Source organism: Dipodomys spectabilis, unplaced genomic scaffold (genome assembly GCF_019054845.1).
Source record: "Dipodomys spectabilis isolate Male_0828 unplaced genomic scaffold, ASM1905484v1 ptg000141l, whole genome shotgun sequence".
NCBI lineage: Eukaryota > Metazoa > Chordata > Mammalia > Rodentia > Heteromyidae > Dipodomys > Dipodomys spectabilis.
In genome coordinates this window covers 5,653,727-5,676,641 of record NW_024870818.1, presented here as the reverse complement: position 1 = coordinate 5,676,641, position 22,915 = coordinate 5,653,727, and the positions used below count along the sequence as shown (strand labels likewise).

At 40.4% G+C, this 22,915-nt stretch overlaps 2 protein-coding genes across 2 annotated transcripts in view; both read left to right on the top strand.

Moving 5' to 3' along the window:
* Positions 1–2,522: 2,522 nt before the first annotated feature.
* Positions 2,523–3,042, top strand: LOC122117488 (transcription elongation factor SPT4-A-like). The gene has a single exon (XM_042691247.1). It carries the CDS (start codon positions 2,577–2,579, stop codon positions 2,907–2,909), a length of 333 nt encoding a protein of 110 aa, XP_042547181.1. The 5' UTR covers positions 2,523–2,576; the 3' UTR covers positions 2,910–3,042.
* A 14,220-nt stretch (positions 3,043–17,262) lies between these two features.
* Rel (REL proto-oncogene, NF-kB subunit) overlaps positions 17,263–22,915 on the top strand; it is a 28,163-nt gene continuing 22,510 nt past the window's right edge. The window contains exon 1 of the mRNA XM_042691232.1: positions 17,263–17,444. Within this exon, the coding sequence (XP_042547166.1) occupies positions 17,372–17,444 (73 nt within the window). The 5' untranslated portion in view covers positions 17,263–17,371. The remainder of the gene's footprint in view (positions 17,445–22,915) is intronic.

Sequence of the window (22,915 nt, the reverse complement as noted above, 5' to 3'; positions counted from 1 at the left end):
AGGACCTCCAGCTTAGCTACAGTTCTGGTAAGAGCTCCCTCCCCTGTCCTTCCTAGAACTTCCCAATATCAAGTTCCTGGATGCATAACAAGAGCCTGTCCCAAACAAACAAAAATGAGAAAGGTAGAAGCAAATTTTAGAAACAAAAACTCCAATTTTCTAGGATCTCCATTTTATTATGGAGCTTCCAAGACTGATTTCTAGCCCTTTTCTCAATCACTGACATATTTCAAATGAAAATGCCTAATATATAAAAAAAAGTGCCCAAGTGTTTAGAACTGTAAAGGATGGCACTGTTTTCTCTAGGGATACAGGTACTTCCTAAGATAAAAACTAAAATAAATTGTTTAGCTATCAATACCATCACTGCCCTAAGAGGTCTATAATGAGGACATCTTTGGGCCAAGAATCTTCCATGGTATTCTGTCCATCGGTACTGTGGATTGAGTTGGACTCCCTCAAGAAATATATTTAAGGGCTATCTTCTTTAGAGATGGAGTCCCATTCCTTGAAGATATAATTAATTAAGATACGATCATACCTAATTAGATTATGACTGCTATCTGATCAGAAAAAGAGACAAAACACGTAGATGTAGAGGGAAGATGGCCATATAAATCAGAGATCTGATTTATGCTGCCATGAACATACCAAAACCTGGATGAGGGCTAGTAACAGTGTTCATCCTTAGGAGGATGAGATCTGAGGATCAGGGTTAGAAGCCAGCCTAGACAGGAAAGTTCATGAGACTCATATCTTCAATTAACTACTCAAAAAATAAAATAAATAATGTGGAAGAAGTGGAGCTGTGGCTCAAATAGTAGAGCACCAGCCTTGAACATAAAAGATAAGGGATGATGCCCAGGCCCTGAATTCAAGCCCCAGGACTGACAAAAAAAGGATGAGGAAAAGAAATGACCTCTCAAGAGATTTAGGAACATGGTCCTGCTAACAACTTAATTTCAGACCTCTACTCTCCACAGCAGAGAGACCATGTATAATTATTTCTTTAAGTCACCCTGTTTATGATACTTTGTTTAAAAGCCTTATGGAAACAAATTTCAACCTTTAGGAATTTATTCCTCTAGGAGCAGAGATTGGTAAACTAAGATCTACAAGTCCAAATCCAGCCCACTGCTTACCGTTCTATGATCTATGAGCTCTTTTTCCCCCAAAGAACATTTGCAATCAATTTAATGATGGGAACACTAATTTTGAACCTCAATTAAGTTAAATGTTATTTTCCAAAAAAGGAAGTCAGTTCTTCTCAGTAGAAGACCTATATTTTTTAAATATTATATTTTTAATTTCATTGATAAAAAACAATCAAAAACATATATTTTTCTTTTCTTTCTTTTTTTTTTTTGTGTCAGTCATGGATCTTGAACTCTGGGCCTGGGCGCTGTCCCTCAGCTCTTCAGCTCAAGACTAGCACTCTACCACTTGAGCCACAGCGCCACTTCTGCTTTTCTGGTGGTTTATTGGAGATAAGAGTCTCATGGACTTTCCTGCCTGGGCTGGCTTTGAACCATGATCCTCAGAGGTCAGCCTCTTGAGTAGATAGGATTATAGGCATGAGCCACTGGCACCCAGCTGAAACATGTATCTTTTTATATGTCACCCTATTCCACTTTTTTTTTTTTTTTTTGCCAGTCCTGGTGCTTGAACTCAGTGCCTGACCACTGTCCCTGGGCTTCTTTTTGCTCAGGACTAGCACTCTACCACTTGAGCCACAGCATCATTTCCAGCTTTTTCTGTTTGTGGTGCTGAGGAATTGAACCCAGGGCTTTGTACATGCTAGGCAAGCACTCTACCACTAAACCACATTCCCAGCCTTTTTTTTTTAATTGCTGGCTGTGGGGCTTGAACTCTGGGCCTGGGTGCTGTCGCTGAGCTTCTTTTGCTCAAGGTGAGTGCTCTACCACTTGAACCACAGCACCACTTCCAGGTTTTTTGAGTAGTTTATTAAAGATAAGAATCTCACAGAGTTTCCTGCCCAAGCTGGCTTGGAACTGCAATCCTCAGATCTCAGCCTCCTGAGTAGCTAGGATTACTGGCATGAGCCACCGGCACTTGGCTCCACTCTTTTTTTAAACCTTTACTTAAGTTTCTCATAAAAATGTGCTCTTCCCAAGACACAAGAGATTTTTTCCTTTGTTGCTATACTATGTGATTTTTTTGTTTCTTTTGTATGTTCTTCCCCCAAGGTATATAACCCCTGTTGTCACGGTATTTGATTCTGGTGCCCTGCATCTTGTATATACATTTTTCTAATTGAGGGAGGGGAAGGGAAATAACAAAATGCTGAAACAAGGATACAGGTTGACCCATAGTAGTAATGAGACCTACAAGACACTATGTTGAAAACGAACTTTACAATTTGGGGGGGGGGGAGGAGTCGAGGAGGTGGAGAGGGAAGGGATAGTAGGGGAAAAACAAAAGAAGGGGTAACAATGCTCAATAAGAAATGTACTCATGACCTTATCATGTAACTGTAACCCCTCTGTACAGTATCTTTACTTCTGGAGGTGTGGAAGCTGTGACTCAGTCTCTAGCTGTTTCTCCCTTCCCCGAAGATGACCCTGGAGACAGTGCCGAAGGCTCTGTGGCATCTGCGGGCATGTCTGCTGTGTTCGCTGGTCAAGACTATAGCCCAGTTTGAATACGATGGATGTGATCATTGTGATGCATATCTACAAGTGAAGGCTAACAGAGAAATGGTATATGACTGCACCAGCTCTTCCTTTGATGGAATCATTGCAATGATGAATCCAGAGGACAGCTGGCTCTCCAAGTGGCAGCGAGTCAGTAACTTTAAGTCAGGTGTATATACCGTGTCAGTCACTGGTCACCTGCCCCAAGGAATTGTACGGGAGCTAACAAGTCAAGGAGTGGCCTACAAATCCTAAAGACCTAGCAAGATGCAGGACTGCTGACATCTTTGCTGTCCACCTTCTGCCTCTGCTTTGTTTCTGTTATGGAATCTGAACAGACAGAACTTCAAAATCCCTGCTCTTCAATTCCGAGAATCATCAGACTGTTCAAAGAATAGCAGATCCTGTCCTTGGGCCATGGACTACTGGTAGAGTGGGAAGGCTTGGAATGGTGGATTCTCATGGCCTCAATTGAAGGAAGGTACTGTTTTTCTACTTGTTGAAGGGCTTGCTGTATGCTTGCCCATAGGTCAAATGCCAATAAACATAAACTGTTGGAAAATTCTTAAAGCCATAAAAAATGTATTCTTTCTTGTTATATGAACCCTTATCTATAGTAAATAGAATAGTCACAATTCTGCCTATTGGCTGGCAAACTCTGAAATATTTTCTATGGGACCTTCATGGAAAAAGTTTGCTGAACTCTTCTCTAGAGAAAGCTAAGCATCATTTTCTAATTTAGCCAGGGAATTTCCAAGTAGCAATGAAAAGAAGGTACCTTAGTTCTTTAACTCTCAGAGAACTAGCATCTTTCAGCAACTAATAATAACTATTTAAAAGCATTTGTTTTTGCCCCAAAGTCTCCAGAGGGCTAAAGTGCAATACTTTTCTATAACTTGTTATATAGTATTATATATTCCACTATATAGTCCCCCTTTGTCTCTTCTATTTGCTCTGTGATGTGCTTCTTGGTGTGTTGTATCCTGTCCTGCAGATATTCCTTGACAGGTGATTGCAACAATATGCAGTCACAAACGCACCAGTACTCACAGCAAAGGACATTCTTCCCAAGGTCATTGTGGAGGAGACAAGCATCACCATCTTCAACACAGCAGATGCTGTGAGGATACTTGTACTCTGGGAATATTTCAGGATGTTCCCTGGGCTGACAGCCCAGTGAACTCTTCTGACTTCATAATGAAATGCTCCAAACTACACATCAGAAGTTATAAGGTGCACAGGAATCAAGTCTTTCCATGTTGTTTGAATGTTTACTTACATTACTGATACAGACTAAAAGATTTGTCTTGCAAAAGATCAGGCCTTTTGTTGTTGTTGTTTTGTTTTCAGGACTGAAGATTTGTCCGGGGCCTCTCATGGGCTAGACAAACATTCTACCACTTGAGCCACATATCTAGCCCTTTGGTTTGTATTTTGTTTTTGAGATAGGACCTTGCAAACTTTGTCCAGGCTGGCCTCAAACTCTGATTCTTCTGCCTTTGCCTCCTGAGCGGCTGAGATCACAAGCATGTGCCAGGAGGGTTCATTGGGATGTAGCACCAGACAATAAAACTCTCTTGTCTAAGACACCTTTCTCCCATTGCTCAGGACAAAGAGCCCCCATTCAATGATTTCTTTTCTTGCCGGGCGCTGGTGGCTCTAGCTACTCAGGAGGCTGAGATCTGAGGATCACGGTTCAAAGCCAGCCCGGGCAGGAGAGACCATGAGACTCCTATCTCCAACAAACCACCAGAAAACCAGAAGTGGCGCTGTAGCTCAAGTGGTAGAGTGCTCGCCTTGAGCTGAAGAGCTGAGGCCCAGAGTTCAAGCCCCACGACCGACAAAAATATAAATAAGTAAAGAAATGGTTTCTTTTCTTTTGCAAGGCACTTGGCAGCAGGTATGTGCAGCCACTTTGGATTGAGCACTTTACAAAAGCAACAGCTCAGGACCTCAAAAACCATAAACTTATTTAAGGTCCCTATGAGCTAGGTACTACCTTGTAGGTCTCACAATGTTCAATCATTTAAAATTTTGGAAAGGAAATACAGCCAGGGAGCCATATCTAGTACTCAGTTTATTGGTGAAAAGAAAATTACTTATACAGATTTCTCTTGAGAAATAAATAATATTTAAACATTTTGTTTTACCTGTTGTATTCTTTTACAATCAACATTTTTTTCCTCTTAGACAGGTTCTTTGAGATACTGAGATCAAGAGTTTTTAAAACTTTATTGGATATAACCAATTATTTATTTGCTTTTATTTTTGGTAACAAGTCCTTTGACTGGAAACACCACCTTGATTGAAATAGTAATTGGGTATAATGACATCCCTTGGGCCTTTGAGTTCTTTCCCAACTTAACAAAGAACCATAGCATTTAAATCACCTTATCTATAGTCCTGGTTAATTACTGTTTCTTAACAAATATCCAATGTTTATTAGTTTAAAATAACAATCATTTTGTGATCTCTTATGGTTTCTATAGGTCAGGAATTCAGGAAGATCCCCAATAGATGGCTCTGCCCTAGGATCTCATGTAATTGCAATCAGACAGGAGACAAAAAAATGACCTAGGAGAGCTTAGGATAGTTAGGCATCTCTTTTTTTACATGTAGGATACTCTCTATGTGGTCTGTAATGCTACATAGATTATATCTGCTTCTTTTGAGCAGGTGGGCTCAGGGCAGTAATGTTTCTTACACAGTAGCTAAAGGGTCTAATGCAGGATCCAGACAACCAAGGAGAATCTATATTACTTTTGACACAACCTGGAAATTAACCTAGCATGACATCTGCCATACTTTACAGATCAAGTAGTCACTATGGTTTGGCCCAGATTCAAAGGGAGGGGCCAGAGATCCTCCCTCTTCATGGGAGGATGGTCAAGGAATTTGCAGAAATGTTTTAAAACTACCGCTACCTGTGCAGACAACATTCTTTAGTCTATGCAATAATTGTTCTGGTAAGGACATTATTTCTCTTCCCTTTACTTCCTTGCTCATTTCCCCTCTATTTGTGATCCTCTTTAAATATTTACAAATTAAAGCTTTTAGCCCTAATTGTTTTGTTGGTTCTTGTGTTCTATAGATAGACAATCTTACGTGAGACACAAATATTTCCTGCTGCTCTATTCTATTCTGCCTACTTCCTGTTTGGTTGAGTTTTATTTCCTGTGCTCTGTCAATGGGCTTTGACAAAGCTGTAAACTTCTATCATGACCTAGGTCCTATTCTATTGCTGAATATGACAGCCGTCTTGAGCAAGAATAGGTACATAATAACTGTTAAGTTATATGCAGGAAGTAAAAATTAAAATTCCATGTCTTAATATTGATAGAACTAAAATGGCAATTTAAAAAATATTATTTTAGTGGAGATAATTTTCAAAACATTCAGCTCTGTCAGTTTACTCTTTCATAGTGAATTGCTCTGAGCCATTGGTTGGACCAAGGATTCAGTCTCAAAGGTCTTCAATCCAAATGATCAACAGGCTTGGCCAGAAGTTTCTCTTATAAGGGTAATTCTGTCCCAGAGTTCAAGAAAAAAGAAAAAGAAGAAAGGGTAATTCTGTATCTCTTAAGGTATTTTGAGTTGCACATAATAGGAGCCTCACCTGGCTTAAGTTATAAGGGACTATTTCCAACAATGAAAAGTCTCAAGTGTGATTGTTCCAATTCAGCAGCTAACCATAACTATCAGAGTCAGATTCCTTCTAGATCTTCCTATTCTAACACTTTCAGCATATTGGCTTTATTTTTCATTTATGATCTTAAAATACCTTCTATAGTTTACTTGTCACATGCAGACACAGAGAAATCCATTGAGTTACTGGGTGTCTCTTTTTAATGAGTGAAAAAAGCCCTTTTAATCTGTGCTATTATAACAGAACATTTGACAGTTTTCTAACATTTCTGAACACCAATACCTGATTAAGGACAGTATTGCTGCATCAACACATGGCCGAAGGCAAACTGGCAAAAACATAAAAAAAATGTTCCCCCTTCAACCTCAACTCCTTTCAAAAGGGCTCTCTCTAATCCCTTTACTTCATGACTTCATGACTTCATGACCTCATAAAACTCCACTTCTTAGTATAATCACAATGGAGATTAGGTTTCCAACACAAACCATAGCAAAAACCTATTCCCAAAACTCCACAGCAAATTTCCCCTTGTGTAACTTATGTCCATTCTTTTTTTTTTTGTCAGTTGTGGGGCTTGAACTCTGGGTCGGGGTGCTGTCCCTCAGCTCTTCAGCTCAAGGCTAGCTCTCTACCACTTTGAGCAACAGCGCCACTTTCGGTTTTCTGGTGGCTTATTGGAGATAAGAGTCTCATGAACTTTCCTGCCTGGGCTGGCTTTGAACTGTGATCCTCAGATCTCAGCCTCTTGAGTAGATAGGATTACAGACATGAGCCACTGGTACCCGGCTTCTTATGTCCATTCTAAAACCAATTGTAAGAGTTAGAATCTTTTCTGACAAAGTGGTTGTTTGACATAAGCATTGCCATTTAAGTGTCACTGCTATCTTACAAGAAGCTCTTTAAGCCAAATCTTGTAATAAAAATTTTTTTCTAGGGGCTGGAGCCATGGCTCAAGTGGTAAAGTGCCAGCTGAGTAAGAACTGTTTTTTCTGACAAGTTTTGGCCAGATGTTCTGGTTTTGGTTGATTACTTGGGTAAACTTTTGACTCTTTTCAAACTAGTCAATTATACAAGATTGTGAACCTGTGACCAATCTGAACGAAGGGCAGTAAACTAGTGATAGAACCTGGGTGGATGGCCCACTCAAATTTTTGCTTAATTGGCTTCTTGTTAGTGCATACCCTTCTGCAGAAGTAAACTCTGCCTTGCTGAGTTATTTTTGCCTTGGTGTCCTGTTCTTAGAGGACCCCCCATCCTGAGACATTTTCAATACCAACCAAGCTGTGGTTCAATAATGAGCTTAGCATTGTTGGACTAATGTTTGGACTTATTCCCATACAAAAGCTGAGATTCTCCACTTCTGGAATTCCTCCATCACTGGCTAGCATCGCAGTTAATACAACTGCTTAAAGAAATTCAGAAATTCTCTTTACCTTGTCTCCCAAATATTAATTTGAGAAATATCTTTCCCTACTATTATTACAACTGTTTTCCCTATTAGTCAGTCTCACTCTAGACTTGCACTTCTCCTAATTCATGCTCCACATGTTGAAAAGGTTGAGCTTTCATGAATTCAGGGAGTTTCTGCTAGGGTAAGATCCTAGGAAAATGGAGCTAAGTGCTATTAGTACGCCTCACCTCTTCTAACATGAGTTAATTGTATGGAGAATTTTGTTTTATGGTTACAGAAAGGTGAAAAAGTTCTGGTATAAGAGATGTGTAAGAGACAATTGGGAAGGCAAGAGGAAATAAGGTAGCATGTGTTGCTACCATGAATTTGATTGTCTGCAGCCACATTGGAGGAAGGGATTAGACCCACAGTGTCTAGGAATTATATTCATGATGGACGCAACAAGACTTTGGGAATGAAAAATCCCTTTTGAGGCTTAAGTGACAACATGACATATAAAATAGACAGAAGGTCAGATTTCCTAGGCTCAGTAAAGCAAAAATATAAACCCATGGTTCATTGTGTTCTGTTCCATTTATTTCAGCATTAATTATCTCATATTGAAATGGCAGGTCTGTATCCTAGGAAGACAGTAAGATCCTTGATTCTTGTACATTGTTTTTCCTTTGTATTCTTCATATATAGCAAGAAAATAGTCATTATTAATTAAAAAATTATGTATTGCTTTGTTCATTTATATACTCATTACATAACAGATATAAAGTTACTATAATAAAAATGTATTCAAAGTAAGTACAGCAATTAGTATAATCTTATCATTTGTATGAACACTTTATACAGTAATAAATATAGACAAAGTTGTATATGTTTGAAATATCTGAAATATGTTTGAAGTATTTTGAAAATACTTCATCAAAAGTATACTAAATTAGGTTTAATATATTTGAAGATCAGAGTATCCAGGCCCTGAGTTCAAGCCCTAGGACTGGCACCAAAAAGCAACAAAAAATAAACATCAAACAAAAAACAAAAACAATACTAAGTTTCTACTAAGCTCTATAAAAAGGAAGCTGGCTGGAGATTAGATATCCTAGATTCCCAGACTTCAATGTCCTAATCATGCTAAAGATTCTATGTGATGATGGAATGGGAAATTGGAAAAAATAAGTTGTGGGTAGAAAGTTGAAACCTCTAAGTTATCGTTTTTTTTTTTTTAAAAAGGCCTATATTTAGCTATGTTAACAGCTGGAACTGAAGAGAAGCACAACTTTCACCTACTAGTTATATTCAAAGCAAACTATCCCCTAGGTTTGGTTCCCAGTCCCACAAAAATAAGAAAATAAAAGTTAGAAAGCTCAACTGCTGCCTACAGTGTTAATAATGATGAGAGTTGTAATAGCAACTCTACTAAGACAAGGACCCAAACCATGGATTCTTATCACAAAGTAAGCTGCAACAACCAGTTACTAAGTTCTTTAATAACACTTTAAGTCCTTGACTTTTAGTAAAATTATAACCTAAAAAATAACACATGCAAAATGTGAAAGGAGGATTGAAGTCATTTATAACTCACCTTCACTACATCATTCTACTTCAGTAACACTATGTGCATGCATGAGTAATGTGTGTATAGATTTCCTTACAGAGCTCCTTCATACGCAGGCTTTGATTTGGTTCTTTTGCTATTACTTGAGCACAGAAAGCAGAAAAAAAATGAGACAACTAAAATGACCTCATTTCCAATCCTATGCCAAAAATATCCAAGAGACATGATTTAGAATCCATCCTCATGTAAATCTTATTACACATTTTATAGTCACAGTCACACTTGATAATTGCCTCTTTCTAATTTTGCCATGTTACCACATAGCAACAGTTCTTTTCAACCTTAAAATTCAAGTATCCTCTTATCCTTTTGACACTCCAGAGACATATGGCATTAAGGTACAGATGACTTCACTAACAGTTCTGAAAAACACTAATTCTAATCTGAGCAAATAATTTGGATTTCATGTTTGTGAGACATCAGAATTACTTCCTGGTACAGAAATTAAGCTAATTACCACCATATTTCCAAGCAGTGCTATAAACACAAAAGTATCACATAATTCTATAAGGCCTACACAATATACATACATAGACTAAAAAAAGATTTTTAAGAATATTTTTGACTACATTTTGAGTTTGTGTGTAGTAAGGTTTTATTTCTCTGGGAGTTCAGTAACCCAGGTTTCAGTTCCTCATAAAATAGGTGAGTGGGGCAGATTTCCGGAAAGCTATGGTACTTACTTTAGAGACTGTACCTTTCCCCTAAAACTCAAAGCCAAATGATGACACATGTACTCATGCTGGATAAGAGGGAAAAATAGACAAGACTGATGGTACCTTGGTCTGCTGCCACACTTTAATGTATTTTTTTAAAATTATATGTGTTTGCTTTCTTGACAGATTACTGCTGTATCTGTGTATTTCTGACAAGAAGTAGATTTGTCTTTGATTCCTTGTTCTTAATTGTCTAAATTCAGTTGGTCACCAAGGCCTACAACTTCTTTTTCTAATTTTCTTGGATGTTTTTCTTCCACTTCATTTTTATGCTCAGTAGCCTTGTCTGTTTGAGACTTCACTATAATGATTTCTGAGTTGAGGCTTTATCTGCTACCAGTCTCAAGCACACCCTCCACTACTGCGCTCTCTAGTTTAAGAACTTGTCATATTTTCTCCATTGCCTGATAGTGAGATACACTAAATATTCCATATGGCATTCTAACCCTTTTTTGCTTATGTGGTGCTAAGGAATCGAACCCAGGGCCTCATGCATGCAAGGCAAGCACTCTACCACTGAGCCACCTTCCTAGCTCCCATTTCTAACCCTTCTATCACCATACTTTAACCTTATTACGCTGCTTTCTAGTATAGACCCATATTAATTAATATTCTCTGCTATAACAAATGGCTCAAAAAAGGTATCAGTTGTCTGTGTTCTATTTGCTCTAAGAAATCATTCAGGTACCTTCTATCTTATTTCTCAGTCACAACCTCTAGGACATTGCCCTCAATAGTAGAGTTGGACATGTATTCTTTTTAGCCTGAAGCAAAGAAAAAAAAAAAGCAGCTCCATTCCTTCCCTGCCCACCCCCATCTTAAATCTTGCTTGGGAGTGGAACAGCTCTACTTAAGGGAAGTTGGGAGATGGAAAGCCATTGAACAACTATTAGGTTGTGATTCTCTTGTATGGTAATGTGCATGGTCTAGCCAGAAGTAAAGGCTACCGAGGTGAGTTTGTAGTGACAGGACTCCAAAGTACTCAAGGAGTCCTAGAGGACTCCAAATTTCTGAGAGTGGGATCAAGGAATCTGTATCCCCAATCAGCTTCCAAAGTGATTATGTCCATCAAAATTTAAGAACTAATGTCAAATCACACCAAATTATCGATTGCCATGATGATTTGTGTATCCCTGGCATTTATAACTGAGGTATGTCAGATGCCTTCCAAGGGACAGTCCAACACAGCAAGACTTTCCAATGTCTCATCCCCAATCATGTAGGCCAAAAATCCTTTATAATAATAGAAACCTGGAACATAAACCCCTTTTACAGATAAAGATGACACATTTTTTGTGTTTCATATACACTGGATTTTCCAGGGATGCAAATTCTGCATAAATTGAAGGAATATTTAATTCAAACGTTTTATCATAGGCAAAAAAAATCACAACACTGACAGTTCACCAACACAACCAACTACATCACTGTTATTTCATGTAAAATGAATATATCTGACAACTTCATTATGTCTCTTACTGTAGACATGCCCAAGTATTCACATAGTAAGCCCATGTTATTTTTTATAAATTGCCTTCTTTTTATTTCCTCTTGCTACTACTGTTATTTTATTGATTTGAAAATGCATATGTAAGAAAGATTATGAATTTCATCTCAGGCAAGTAAAATGTATGTTCCACACATAGGCTGTAAAACAGTGACGCTGACCTGATTAAGTGGTCTTGATACAAGCCTTGTATAAACTCCTTTTTCCCTTTTTTCTTTGTATTTTATTTCTTGTGCCAGTCTGGGGCTTGAACTCAGGGCATGAGTGCTTTCCCTGAGCTTTTTGTTGCTGAAAGCTAGCACGCTACCACTTGAGCGATAGCCCTATTTCCAGTTCTTTTTGGTGGTGAATTGGAGGTAAGAGTCTCATGGACTTTCCTACCTGGGCTGGCTTTGAACCATGATCCTTGATCTCAGTCTCCAGAGTACCTAGTATTACAGGCATGAACCAGCTGTGCACTGCCTGAAATCCTTTTTGAAATAATGCAGCAATCCTTCAAGAAAGTAACAAATCTGATTAGTAAGTGGATGTTTTCTAGCTCTATGATCCAGAAAACTGTGAGAGAGAAAAGGTGAAATTGTTCCACAAGATTGTTTTTGGTGAAGGAACAAAAGAAAAATATGTCATGTAAACTGAATATATGCAATTTCAACAAAGTTCAAGAATAAAATCAAACATTATAGTCTCCCTTAAGCTCACAAGAACCATTTAAACATAAGGTATACAATCTACCAGACATTAAAAACCAAAATACGGTGGGGCATTTGACAACCCAATCATCCTTGAGGAACAAAGGTATTGATCTGTTGTCAGATTAATTCCTTCAACTAATATTGAGCATCTGCTATATGCAGCCAGAAGCTGCACAAGCTGCTGGGAACAAGCAGGTGGCTGCATTCATCTCAGTAGTAGACTGGGTGAGCCAGGTATATGACCAGCTTCCTATAATTCAGTGAGGTAAACAGGAAGACTGAAGTTCTGCAGGCTGTTATATTGCCCAGAGAAGAAGCAGACTCCCTAGCTGGGGCACTCTGCACTGGTGGAAAATCCATGTGCTAAGAATAGAGAGGAGACATCAGTCTGGCAGCCTTGAGCTTTCCTAGGAAGGGACTTAAACTAAATCATTTGTACTCAAAGTAGAAGTTGTAAAAATTGTCACAGGCCCAAGGTGAACTAAGTTGAGAAGAAGGCTCAGAGGAACTTGACAAATTTGGTGGAGTGTAGTCTTTGTAACTCACCACCCAAGATAACATTCCCAGCGGGACTGGGAAGGTGGCTCAGTGGTAGAGCGCTTGCTTTGCATGCCTGAGGCCCTGGGTTCGATTCCTCAGCACCACATAAGCAAAAAGAAAAAAGCCGGAAGTGACGCTGTGGCTCAAGTGGTAGTGTGCTAGTCTTGAGCTGAAGAGCAGAAGGACAGCGCCCAGGCCCAGAGTTCAGGCCCCACAACTGGACAAAAAAAAAAAAAAAATTCTCAGCAACTCAGGAATGCTTCCAGTAAACAGCCACCCTAAAAGGTACTCAATATTCTGAACTCCTTTATAAGATCTAGCTTTATCTGGTATTAACTAGATATAAATAGATTTATCCCATATTCTTTTGCATACAACCTTTTCACTTACCAGTATACTTATGAGGCTCCTCTATATCATTGTATGGCAATAGTGCATTCTTTTTCCTTATTGGGGAGAAATCCATGGTATAAACTTATACATTTTACTGTTGATAATTATTGAACTTGTTTCCAACTTAGAGGCAATTTAAATAAAGATGGCTTCAATATTCTTGACAGTCTTTTGGTGGAAATAGCATTCATTTCTGTTGGATATTAACCTACGGGTAATATATAGATAATAGTATATGTATATTTATCTTCAATATAATTTGTTTTCCATGATTGTTGTCCCAAATTATACTCCCACAAAAATATTAAGAGAATTACATTTGCTCCATATCATTACCAACCGCCCTTGCCTTTTAATTTTAGCCATCCCGATACAGGTACTACTATTCCTCCTTGTGGTTTATGTATATTTCCCTGATAACTAATGACATTAACATTTAAAAAATATATAGTAGCTGTTTGTCTGTGCTCTGTTGCTAATAACTCTATTTTTAATCCCCAGCACAAAAATAAATAAAGAAGGATTCCTATTTGGTAAGATCAACAGGGTATGGTAGCTGGATGTTTGTGAAACAGGCAAGGGATGGTAAGAAAGAGAAAATGAAAGCCTGTGTCTGGATAGACTGCAATAATATAGAGAACTTGAGAGGAATGGAAAATATTGCAGAAAAGATGATGGTTTAAGTGGGATGCCTATGGGTGTCCCGCTGGAGGGGTCTAGAACTTCTGTGCTAGAGACTGCTAGTACTTACTGATAGTAGGTTTTTGTTGTTTTTGAGACAGGGTCTCACTAAATAATAATCCAGGCTGGCTCAAATTTAGGGTCCTCCTGCCTCAGCTTCTTGGGTGTTCATATATTGTTATCTGTTTTTGTTACTTCTTCCTGGGCACAAAGCTGAATTGACTTCTCAAATTGTATTTCTCAGCCTCTCTATAGAGATCCTGTAAGCAGCAGAGTACATCCAGAAGTAATGTACTCCACTTCTTACCCTGGCCTAGACAAATAACACCTTTGTGATTTTTCTTTTTGCAAGGCAGCTATAATGGTGTTAAAGATTGGTGACATAATGTGAAGGGCACCTGGGTCACCAATGGAGAAGAGCCATCCAACCTGCATTGGACTATGACTCAAATGATAAACTTCGTGTTAACCTGTTGAGATTGGGCTATTAGAGATAATGATAGCCCTTAGCATAACACAAATTCACATCCTCCTTAAGCAACTGCCTAATTTCTATGTGTTTTTTTTGCTACTCTTCAGATAAGTTGCATGTAAATATATATTATTCTTCAATTCAGCTTTCATCACCACTGTTTTAATAACATAGTTTTTATAAGATCACTAAAGATCTCCTTTTTTTTTTCTTAAGATAGTCTCCCTATGGAGCCTAGGTGGGCCTCAAACTTGAGATCTTCCTGCCTCAGCCTCCTGGTGCTAGAATTACAGGCATTCATAACCACATCCAGTTTAATGACTTCCATTTGGACAAATCTAAAGTTATTTCTTCTCATCTTTTACAGTCTCATAAAGTAGTTCTTAACTCTGTCACCAAAATATCTCACTAAATTTCACCAAATCTTTTTCCTAACCTCCTCTACTCAAATACTGGTTCAACCCACTTTTACTTCTCACACTACTCCAACAGCTTTCTAATTGCTCTGCCTTTACTCTTGCCCCAGGTTAGCATATACTAACATTTTCACACATCAACCACAGCAAACATCTCAACATGTATTCATAAATTAATTTCATGTTTAAATCCATCTTCTATACTATGGCCTACAAAGGCCTTCATGATCTGATCACTGTTTTACCTCTTTAACCTCATTCAGCTTGTGGCCCTACTGACCATCTTCCAGTCCCTAGAAAATCTCTTTTTATCTCGAGGAGTGAGTGCTTGCTGTTCCTTTGACTGGAATATTCTTTCCTTGTATCTTTCTGTGGATGCTTCCTTCTTATAACTTTGCTCAAATGTCACTTCTTCAAAGTATCCCTCCCCCTCAGTCACCCATCACATTCTTCACCGTGTGTGTGTGTGTGTGTGTGTGTGTGTGTGTGTGTGTGTGTATGCGTGCGCACCAGCTACTGGACTTCTAGTTTGTTGTTGTTGGTTGTCGGGCTTGAACTCTGGGCCTGGGCGCTGTCCCTCAGCTTTTCAGCTCAAGGCTAATGTTCTACCACTTGAGCCACAGCACCACTTTCGGTTTTCTGGTGGTTTCTTGGAAATGAGTCTCATGGACTTTCCTGCACGGGCTGGCTTTGAACCAAGATTCTCAGATCTCTGCCTCTTGAGTAGCTCGGATTATAGGCGTGAGCCACTGGTGTCCAGCTGGGCTTCTACTTTTGCTTAACTTTCTTACTCGAGTGGTACTCTACCACTTGAACCACCCCTCCACCATGCCTGTGCTGATTTGTAATCTTGATCTTTACATCTCAGTCTCCTGAGTAGCTGGAGTGCCTGTCCCTTCTTTCCTTTATAGTTTCAATGTTACAACGTATTTCAAATGAACAGTGGTACTGGCAATCCCAGCATTCAGGATGAAGAAACTCCAACCTAAGACCAGTCAGGACTACATAGGAGAACCTGCTTCAAAAATAAATTTAAAAAATGACTTTATTAGCTAACATGCTTGAGGTCTTTCATTTAAAACATAGCTTTATCAAGACAGAAGTTGGGACTGGAAATTAGCTCAGTGCTTGTCTAGCAAATTTGAGACCCTAAGTTCAGTCCTCAGCAGGTAGGAAATGGATTCTACATACCTGGCCATACAAAGGGGGTGAAGTGGTTTGTGGGGGCTTCCAACTCATACCTCTAGCCTTAGCCTCTGTCTGGATGGCCTGTGATCATGATTCAATGTTTATCCAATAGTAAAAAGGTGGCATACTTTTTTTTTTTACATTGTACCTTTGGGAAGCACATTTGTTGAGATTGGCTGATTTTCCTCAAGGAAAATCCAGTTTCAAACACTTGCCTGGCAGGCTTCTCCCCCTCTTTCATATTTACTTTCAGGCAGTAAAGGTTGGGGAAAAGCATGGAGCTAGACAACTCTACTTTTAAACTGTGCCTTTCCTTTCCAGCATTCTGACGGAGACAAGTTATCTGACTTCTAACCGGATCGGCACGATCTATGTGCTAGATCAAACTCACAGGTGCCTACGAGTCAATGAGGGAAGCGAAGTTATAGCAGATTTCCTCGTGGTTATCTGCCAAATCCCACGACCGGGCATCCCTTGCAGCGCACGACGCACGAACTCGCAGCGAGGACCTTTGGAGATGAGGACGCTTCAGGACCTCAAATGCGTAAAGCGAACCAAAGCCCAGGCCATGCACGGCAGATGGGTGGAGAGCTGCGACTGCGGGGGTCCCCCATGCAAATACTCCCAACTGCAAAGACCCGCGGGACTGCAAAGACCCGCGGGCGCCGGGCGCCAGCGCACCCCCCCCCCCCCCGCCTCCCCGCCCGGCGCCCGGGACGCCCGCCTCGGGCGCGCGCCGGCCCCGCGCGGCGACGGCGCGAGCGCGAGGGCGGAGATTTGCATGTGCGAAGTCGGGAAGAGGGGGAACCACCGACAGAAAACCCCGGGCCGCCCTCCCTCGCTCTCCCCCGAGGTCGGCCGCACTCCGCCGCCCGGCCCGCCTCCAGGTGCTCCCTGGCGGCCGGCCCTCCCGACGTCACCCCACCCTCCCACCACTCCTGAACTTTAAGCCACGCTCGGAAGAACACCCGGAGGAGGGGGATTTCTAAGCAGCCGGCGGCCGCTCCGCGAGCACGCAGCCGCCACCTCGCGGCTCCCGGCACACCTTGCGCTCTGGAGTTCTCGGCGCTCAATGGTAGCCCGGCGGCTGCGACTCCCGAGGGCGTGGCCAGGGCGTGATAGGGGCGGGGCGCGGGTGGGGGCGGGGCCAGAGAGAGCTAGCTCTAGCCGAAGGCAGGCTCCGCCCCCCCCCCCCCCCCCCCCGCCCTCGGGTAGGCGACGGCCCTACGTCAGCCGCGGGAAATTCCCTTTCCGCCGGGCCGTCCGCTCCGCCTTCTGGACGGGCGAAGCCGGTGACCGGAGCGCGAGAATTCAGGGGGTGGGGAGGTGTGAGCCGCAAAACCAGTGGAGGACGGGAAGGAGGAGGAGGCCCGAGGGGGGGGTGGTCAGGAGGACTCGGGGGGCTCGGCGGCACAGAGCTCTCCAGCCTCCAGACGGACCGACGGCTGAATGACTGACAGCCTGGGGCCCGACGCTTGGAGTCGCCGGCCGGGCGGTGCGGAGAGCGGAGCCATGGCCTCGGGTGAGTGGTGCGCGGCGCGAGGCCCGCGGGCCCGGGGAGCCGCGGGTGCGGCGGAGCGGAGGGCTCTCGTGGCCCTGGGTTTGGGGGGCTCTGTTGGGAAGGTTCCGGCTTGAGGGGCCTTTCGCCCGGCAGTTGGAAGGTTCCCGTTTCGGGGTGTGCGAGCGAAATCACAGCCGCGCTGTGCCCCGCCGCCGCCAGAGAATCAATCCCCGGCCTCCGGGCGTTGGGACGGCGGAGACGCTCCGCAGAAAGCCCCGCCGAGGGTCGCCTGCTGCCAGGTTCAGACCAAGAAAGAATGACCCTACTACGGGACCACAGGCTGCTTCCTCCCTGTAAGATCCATTGCTGCTGATGGCGATCGTTCTGGTCCTGACAGTTAGACGCTGCCATAAAAACAGTCCTTGTCGTATTTTAGCCAGGTGTGTGTGTGTGCGTGTGTGTGTGTGTGTGTGTGTGTGTGTGTGAACTGGATAACTTACCGCGCACACTTTGAGTCTCACACCATTCCCCCCCTCCCCACCCCGCCGTTAGCAATTGAGGGGGAAAGATGCTTTGGGGGCTCGGTGCTTTAAAGCAATGGGCATCACCGAAATGGCACAATTACTAAATGTAAGTTTCTTTTGCTTTAATAAATGCGTTGAGCTCTGGCTTCGCTGGGAAACCAGCGTGTAGGAAATCGTTCACAGGGCAAGAGAGGAAGTCTTGAACCGACAGCTGAGTGTAGGGCTGGCTACCGGTCCCCTAAAGCGGGTGAGCGGCGAAGCCCCTTGCCCTGGTGTTGGCGAGGTTGTGGTAGGCTCGTTACCGGCAAGTGACACCTTAGGTCCAGACCTGGAGCCTAAAGAGGGAACTTGTTTTTGCTTAACCCGCATCCATCCAATTGCCTGTGACCCTGGTTAGAACACAGTGGAGTAGAGAAGAGGAAGTAAAAAGTGTGAAGAACCTCTTTAAAGGGTTGAGCAGAACTGCTGTAGGCTGAAAAGGAAATTAGGGTGTTTCACATGACATTTGATTTCAGTTTGTCTGTGGTTTTCATGTGAGAATACAAGTGTAGTTTAAAATATTTCAACTTTCTCTTTACCCACTTAAATGACTCCAGACTTTCAGATAATGTTGTAAATTCACAAATTCACGGGTGACTTCAAATATTTGGAAATTTATTGGCTATGGGAAAGAGATTTGTATCAAAGTCACAAAAAAAAAAGGCAAGAATAAGGCCAGCCTCTGGCTGTTTAACGAACCATAATATATTGCATTATGTAATGTATAATTTTTCTCCACAAACAATCCTTTCTATAGAGTACTTTATGAGCCATATGATTTTAAAATTTGATAGAATTTAAGACATATTTTACACTATATTTTGTGCTATTATAAGAAATAATTTCCTAAGTTGAAGGGGAAATATGTAAAGGAAAGTAGAACTGGAAGTTTTAAGGTGATTATCTTTTTTTGTTTTTGTATTTTCTCCAGAGTCACATTAAATAGGACTATTTAAAATATAACTAGTTATTCAAATTAAAATTCAGTTATTTGATACTTATAGAAAAAAAGTTTTAATGATGTCAGGGTATGTTTTCCTTAATCAGTTATAAAGACCTTAGACAGAAAAAAAATTTACTGAATTATAAATTCCCATCCTGTTTTGAAACATCACTTTAATAATGACAAAAAATTGCTTAATTACCTATATATTGTCTAGTGTAGATTCGTTTGTAATGAGGATGTCTTGTAAAAATATTTTGATTGTCAAGTATGTAAGACCCATGTTGTATGTAAATAGGTAGATGTCCTTGAATAAGTTGTACCTATAATGTGAAAGCAACTTAGATCATAATCTCATAAGCAAAATTATTAGTGCCATGAATAGCTGAGATATGATGATTTTGTTCAAGTACATTAACAGAGTAATTAGTATTTCACAGATTAGCTATTAAGCTGTTTCTTACTGCCTTTTTTATACTACATTTTGATTCTAGTTTGACATGATTCATTATAACAGACAAAGTTTCATGTTCCAAAACCCATCAAAGGTGCATATAGGCAGTCATAACTTTTCATGTACATTTATGATCCTATTCCACTTAAGTAAAATTAGATATCTTATGCCTGAATTTAAAACTTACTGTTTCAGTAAAGACAGTAATTTGACTGTATGGGACATATCATTGAGGTTACTAGTATTGAGTATTGGCTTTGATGAAATATGTTTTTCAATTTAGATTATTTCTATTCATATTTTCCTTAGAATGATTCTGCTGTCATATAGTAGAAATTTCATGAAAATATTGTTTTTGTAAACCATACTACTAGCCAACTCTTCTTAGTGTGAATGTCAAGAAAACTAGTAAGGGGAGGAAAAATGTATGTATGTATAGTGCAGCTTATTATTTAACAACACAACTGCAAGTTAGGCATGGATAGCTAAAGCAAATGGCTTCTTTTTTAAGTAAAAGACTGCACACACGCACACATAGATGTTGTTTCTTAAGTGTAGCACATGCAAAAAATGACAGTGGTATAAAATTTAGAATGGTAAACATTAAAGAGAATGAGAGAATGAATTAGTTAGGAGTCATATGAATCATTCTCAGGAACATCTGGGTTATATGTAGTTCTTTCTTAAGTACAATTTAAAGGACTCAGAATTTCCTTTTGTCCCAGTTTTCTCCTGTCTGTGTTTTCTGCACAATTATATCTGCATTTTCTGCACAATTATTTTTGTAATATATTATCTAAATTTTAAAACATATTTCATCAAAGCCAGTACAGCCTTTTCTGAGTAGTTTTTATTGGAGAAGTATCTTATGGACTTTCCTGCCCTGGTTGGCTTCCACTTACCATCCTCAGATCTCAGCTTCCTGAGTAGCTAGGATTATAGGTATGAGCCACTGGTGCCTGGCTTAGTCCTTTAATTTTTTTAATAATTGACTTGAAGGATCTTTGTATGTTTTCTTGTTTTTGTTCTTTGTGCTTTTCCTGGATCTCAAACTCAGGACCAGGGCACTAGCCCTGAGATTTTTGGCTCAGGGCTAATGCTCTACGATTTGAGTCACAGCTCCACTTCTGCCTTTTTTTTTTTTTGGTCAGTTGTGGGGCTTGAACTCTGAGCCTGGGCGCTGTCCCTCAGCTCTTTAGCTCAAAGCAACCCCTCTACCACTTGAGCCACAGTGCCACTTCCAGTTTTCTGGTGGTTTATTGGAGATAAAAGTCTCACGGCCTTTCCTGCCCTGGCTGGCTTTGAACCTCAATCCTCAGATCTCAGCCTCCTGAGTAGCTAGGATTACAGGCATGAGCCACTGGTGCCTAGCTAGAATTCTGTTTGTTTCTTTTGGTGATGGTGGTACTGAGGTTTGAGCTCTTATATTTGCTTTACTAGTTGATCAACCAGGCTCAAAGAATTTTTTTTTTTTTTGGTTGGTTGTGGGGCCTAAATTCTGGGCCTGGCACTGCCCTCAGCTCTTCAGCTTAAGGCTAGCCCTCTACCACTTGAGCCACAGTACCACTTCCGGCTTTTTCTGCTTATGTGGTGCTGAGGAATCAAACCCAGGGCCTCATTCATGCAAGGCAAGCACTCTACCACTGAGCCACCTTCCCAGCCTCTGCCTTTTTTGGGAGGTTATTTGGAGATAAAAGTCTTACAGACTTTGCTACCTGGGTTGACTTTGAATCTTGACCCTTAGATAATAGCATCCTGAGTAGCTAGGATTGCAGACATGAGCCACAGGCACCCAACCTTTATAGATTTTTAAATCATTCACTTAGTAGCTATCTACTTAATATTTGTGTATAATGCACTGGTAAGTAATACAATTTCTGCCCCCAAGGGGTTTGGAGAAATGAAACGAGTTGTTTTATTTCAAGAACAAATAAAGCTAGATGTGTACAACTGTAACAGTAACTCAGGAGACAGGCAGGATGACTGAGTTATTAGTCAGTCTGAGCTACCTAGTGAGACCCTGCTTCAAAACATCAAAATAACTGTAAATAAATAAATAACAAATGAAAATAGTGATTGTCCCCTAAACTGAAGTGAACTAGAATTGCTACATAGTTGTTTCTAAGAAGGAAAGATTATTTCAGTTTGGGGAAAATGCAGACTATTAGAATAAATGCTATAATTCTGTTACTTGGTTGTTAGTGAGACTGAGACTTTTTTCCTATTGCAAGAGGAAAAGTATATTTCAAAATGTTTCAAAAACTACTTTTCTACTTTATTTGTCTATAGACTTCATGAATCTGGTTTAAGTACGTGTCATATAATCAATGAAATATTTAACTACTTCTCTTGAATGCTGACAATGAGTCTAGCATTTTTTTATCCTCTTTCTCCAAAAGCATTATCTACTTAGCATTAATGTCATTCTATGTCAATTTCCTACCAAGACACTTTTAAAAAAGCAATGGACAGAGATTTATTGGGCCGTTAGTTCAACCATATAAAGATGTCACTGAAAAAATAGCAGATTTTGAAAATAAAATATATGTTCTCTCAAATACTATTACAAGGACATTTAAGTATATGAACTATAAATAAAAAGGGCCCAAATCAAATTGAATAAAATTAAAGGCAACAGTACTAATAAGAACAAAGTAAGAAATAACTAAGTAGAAACCATGAAATGATTAATGATTCTTTAATATTTCTTTGATGCCTAATGTTTAGGTACCAAATAACTTTCAGTTTTGTCTTTTAAGTAATCAATCCCTATTATCACTGCTATATTTTAGACATACTCTCATCACAAGCAGTCCCAGTTATCTATACACAGTTTCATTTTCCTCAGTTTAGTTACTTGTGGTCAACCACAGAACAAATTATGTTTCATGGAAAATTCCAGAAACAGTAAGTTTTAAATACCTTTTGTTATAATATTTTGTTATAATTATTCAATCTTTTTTTTTTTTTTGGGTCGGTCATGGGGGCTGAACTCTGGGCCTGGTCGCTGTCCCTCAGCTCTTCAGCTCAAGGCTAGAGCTCTACCACTTGAGCCACAGTGCCACTTCTGGCTTTTTTTCTGCTTATGTGGTGCTGAGGAATCAAATCTAGAGCCTCATGCATGCAAAGCAAGCACTCTACCACTGAGCCACCTTCCCAGCCCCTAATTGTTCTATTCCTTTATAGTTAATCTATTATAAAGCCTAGTTTGTGAATTGCATATATATGTAGGAAAAACTGTATATTTGGGTTCAGTACTCTAAACTTCTGAGGCATCCACTGGGGATCTTAAAATACATCCTCCACCAAGAAGAGGGAACTACTAATGCATTACAGTCTCTAAACTGTTCATCTCACCTTTCTTTTCAGTGGACACACTGTCACCATAATTCTCATTCTGGAATGCCAATCTGATCACATCATTTCCTGCAAGGAAAACAACATCATCATCAATTGCTTTTCACACATAAAATGGAATCTCTGTTATTACAAGTGTTCTGACTTTGAGTTCTCCTGCTAATAGTAGCATTGT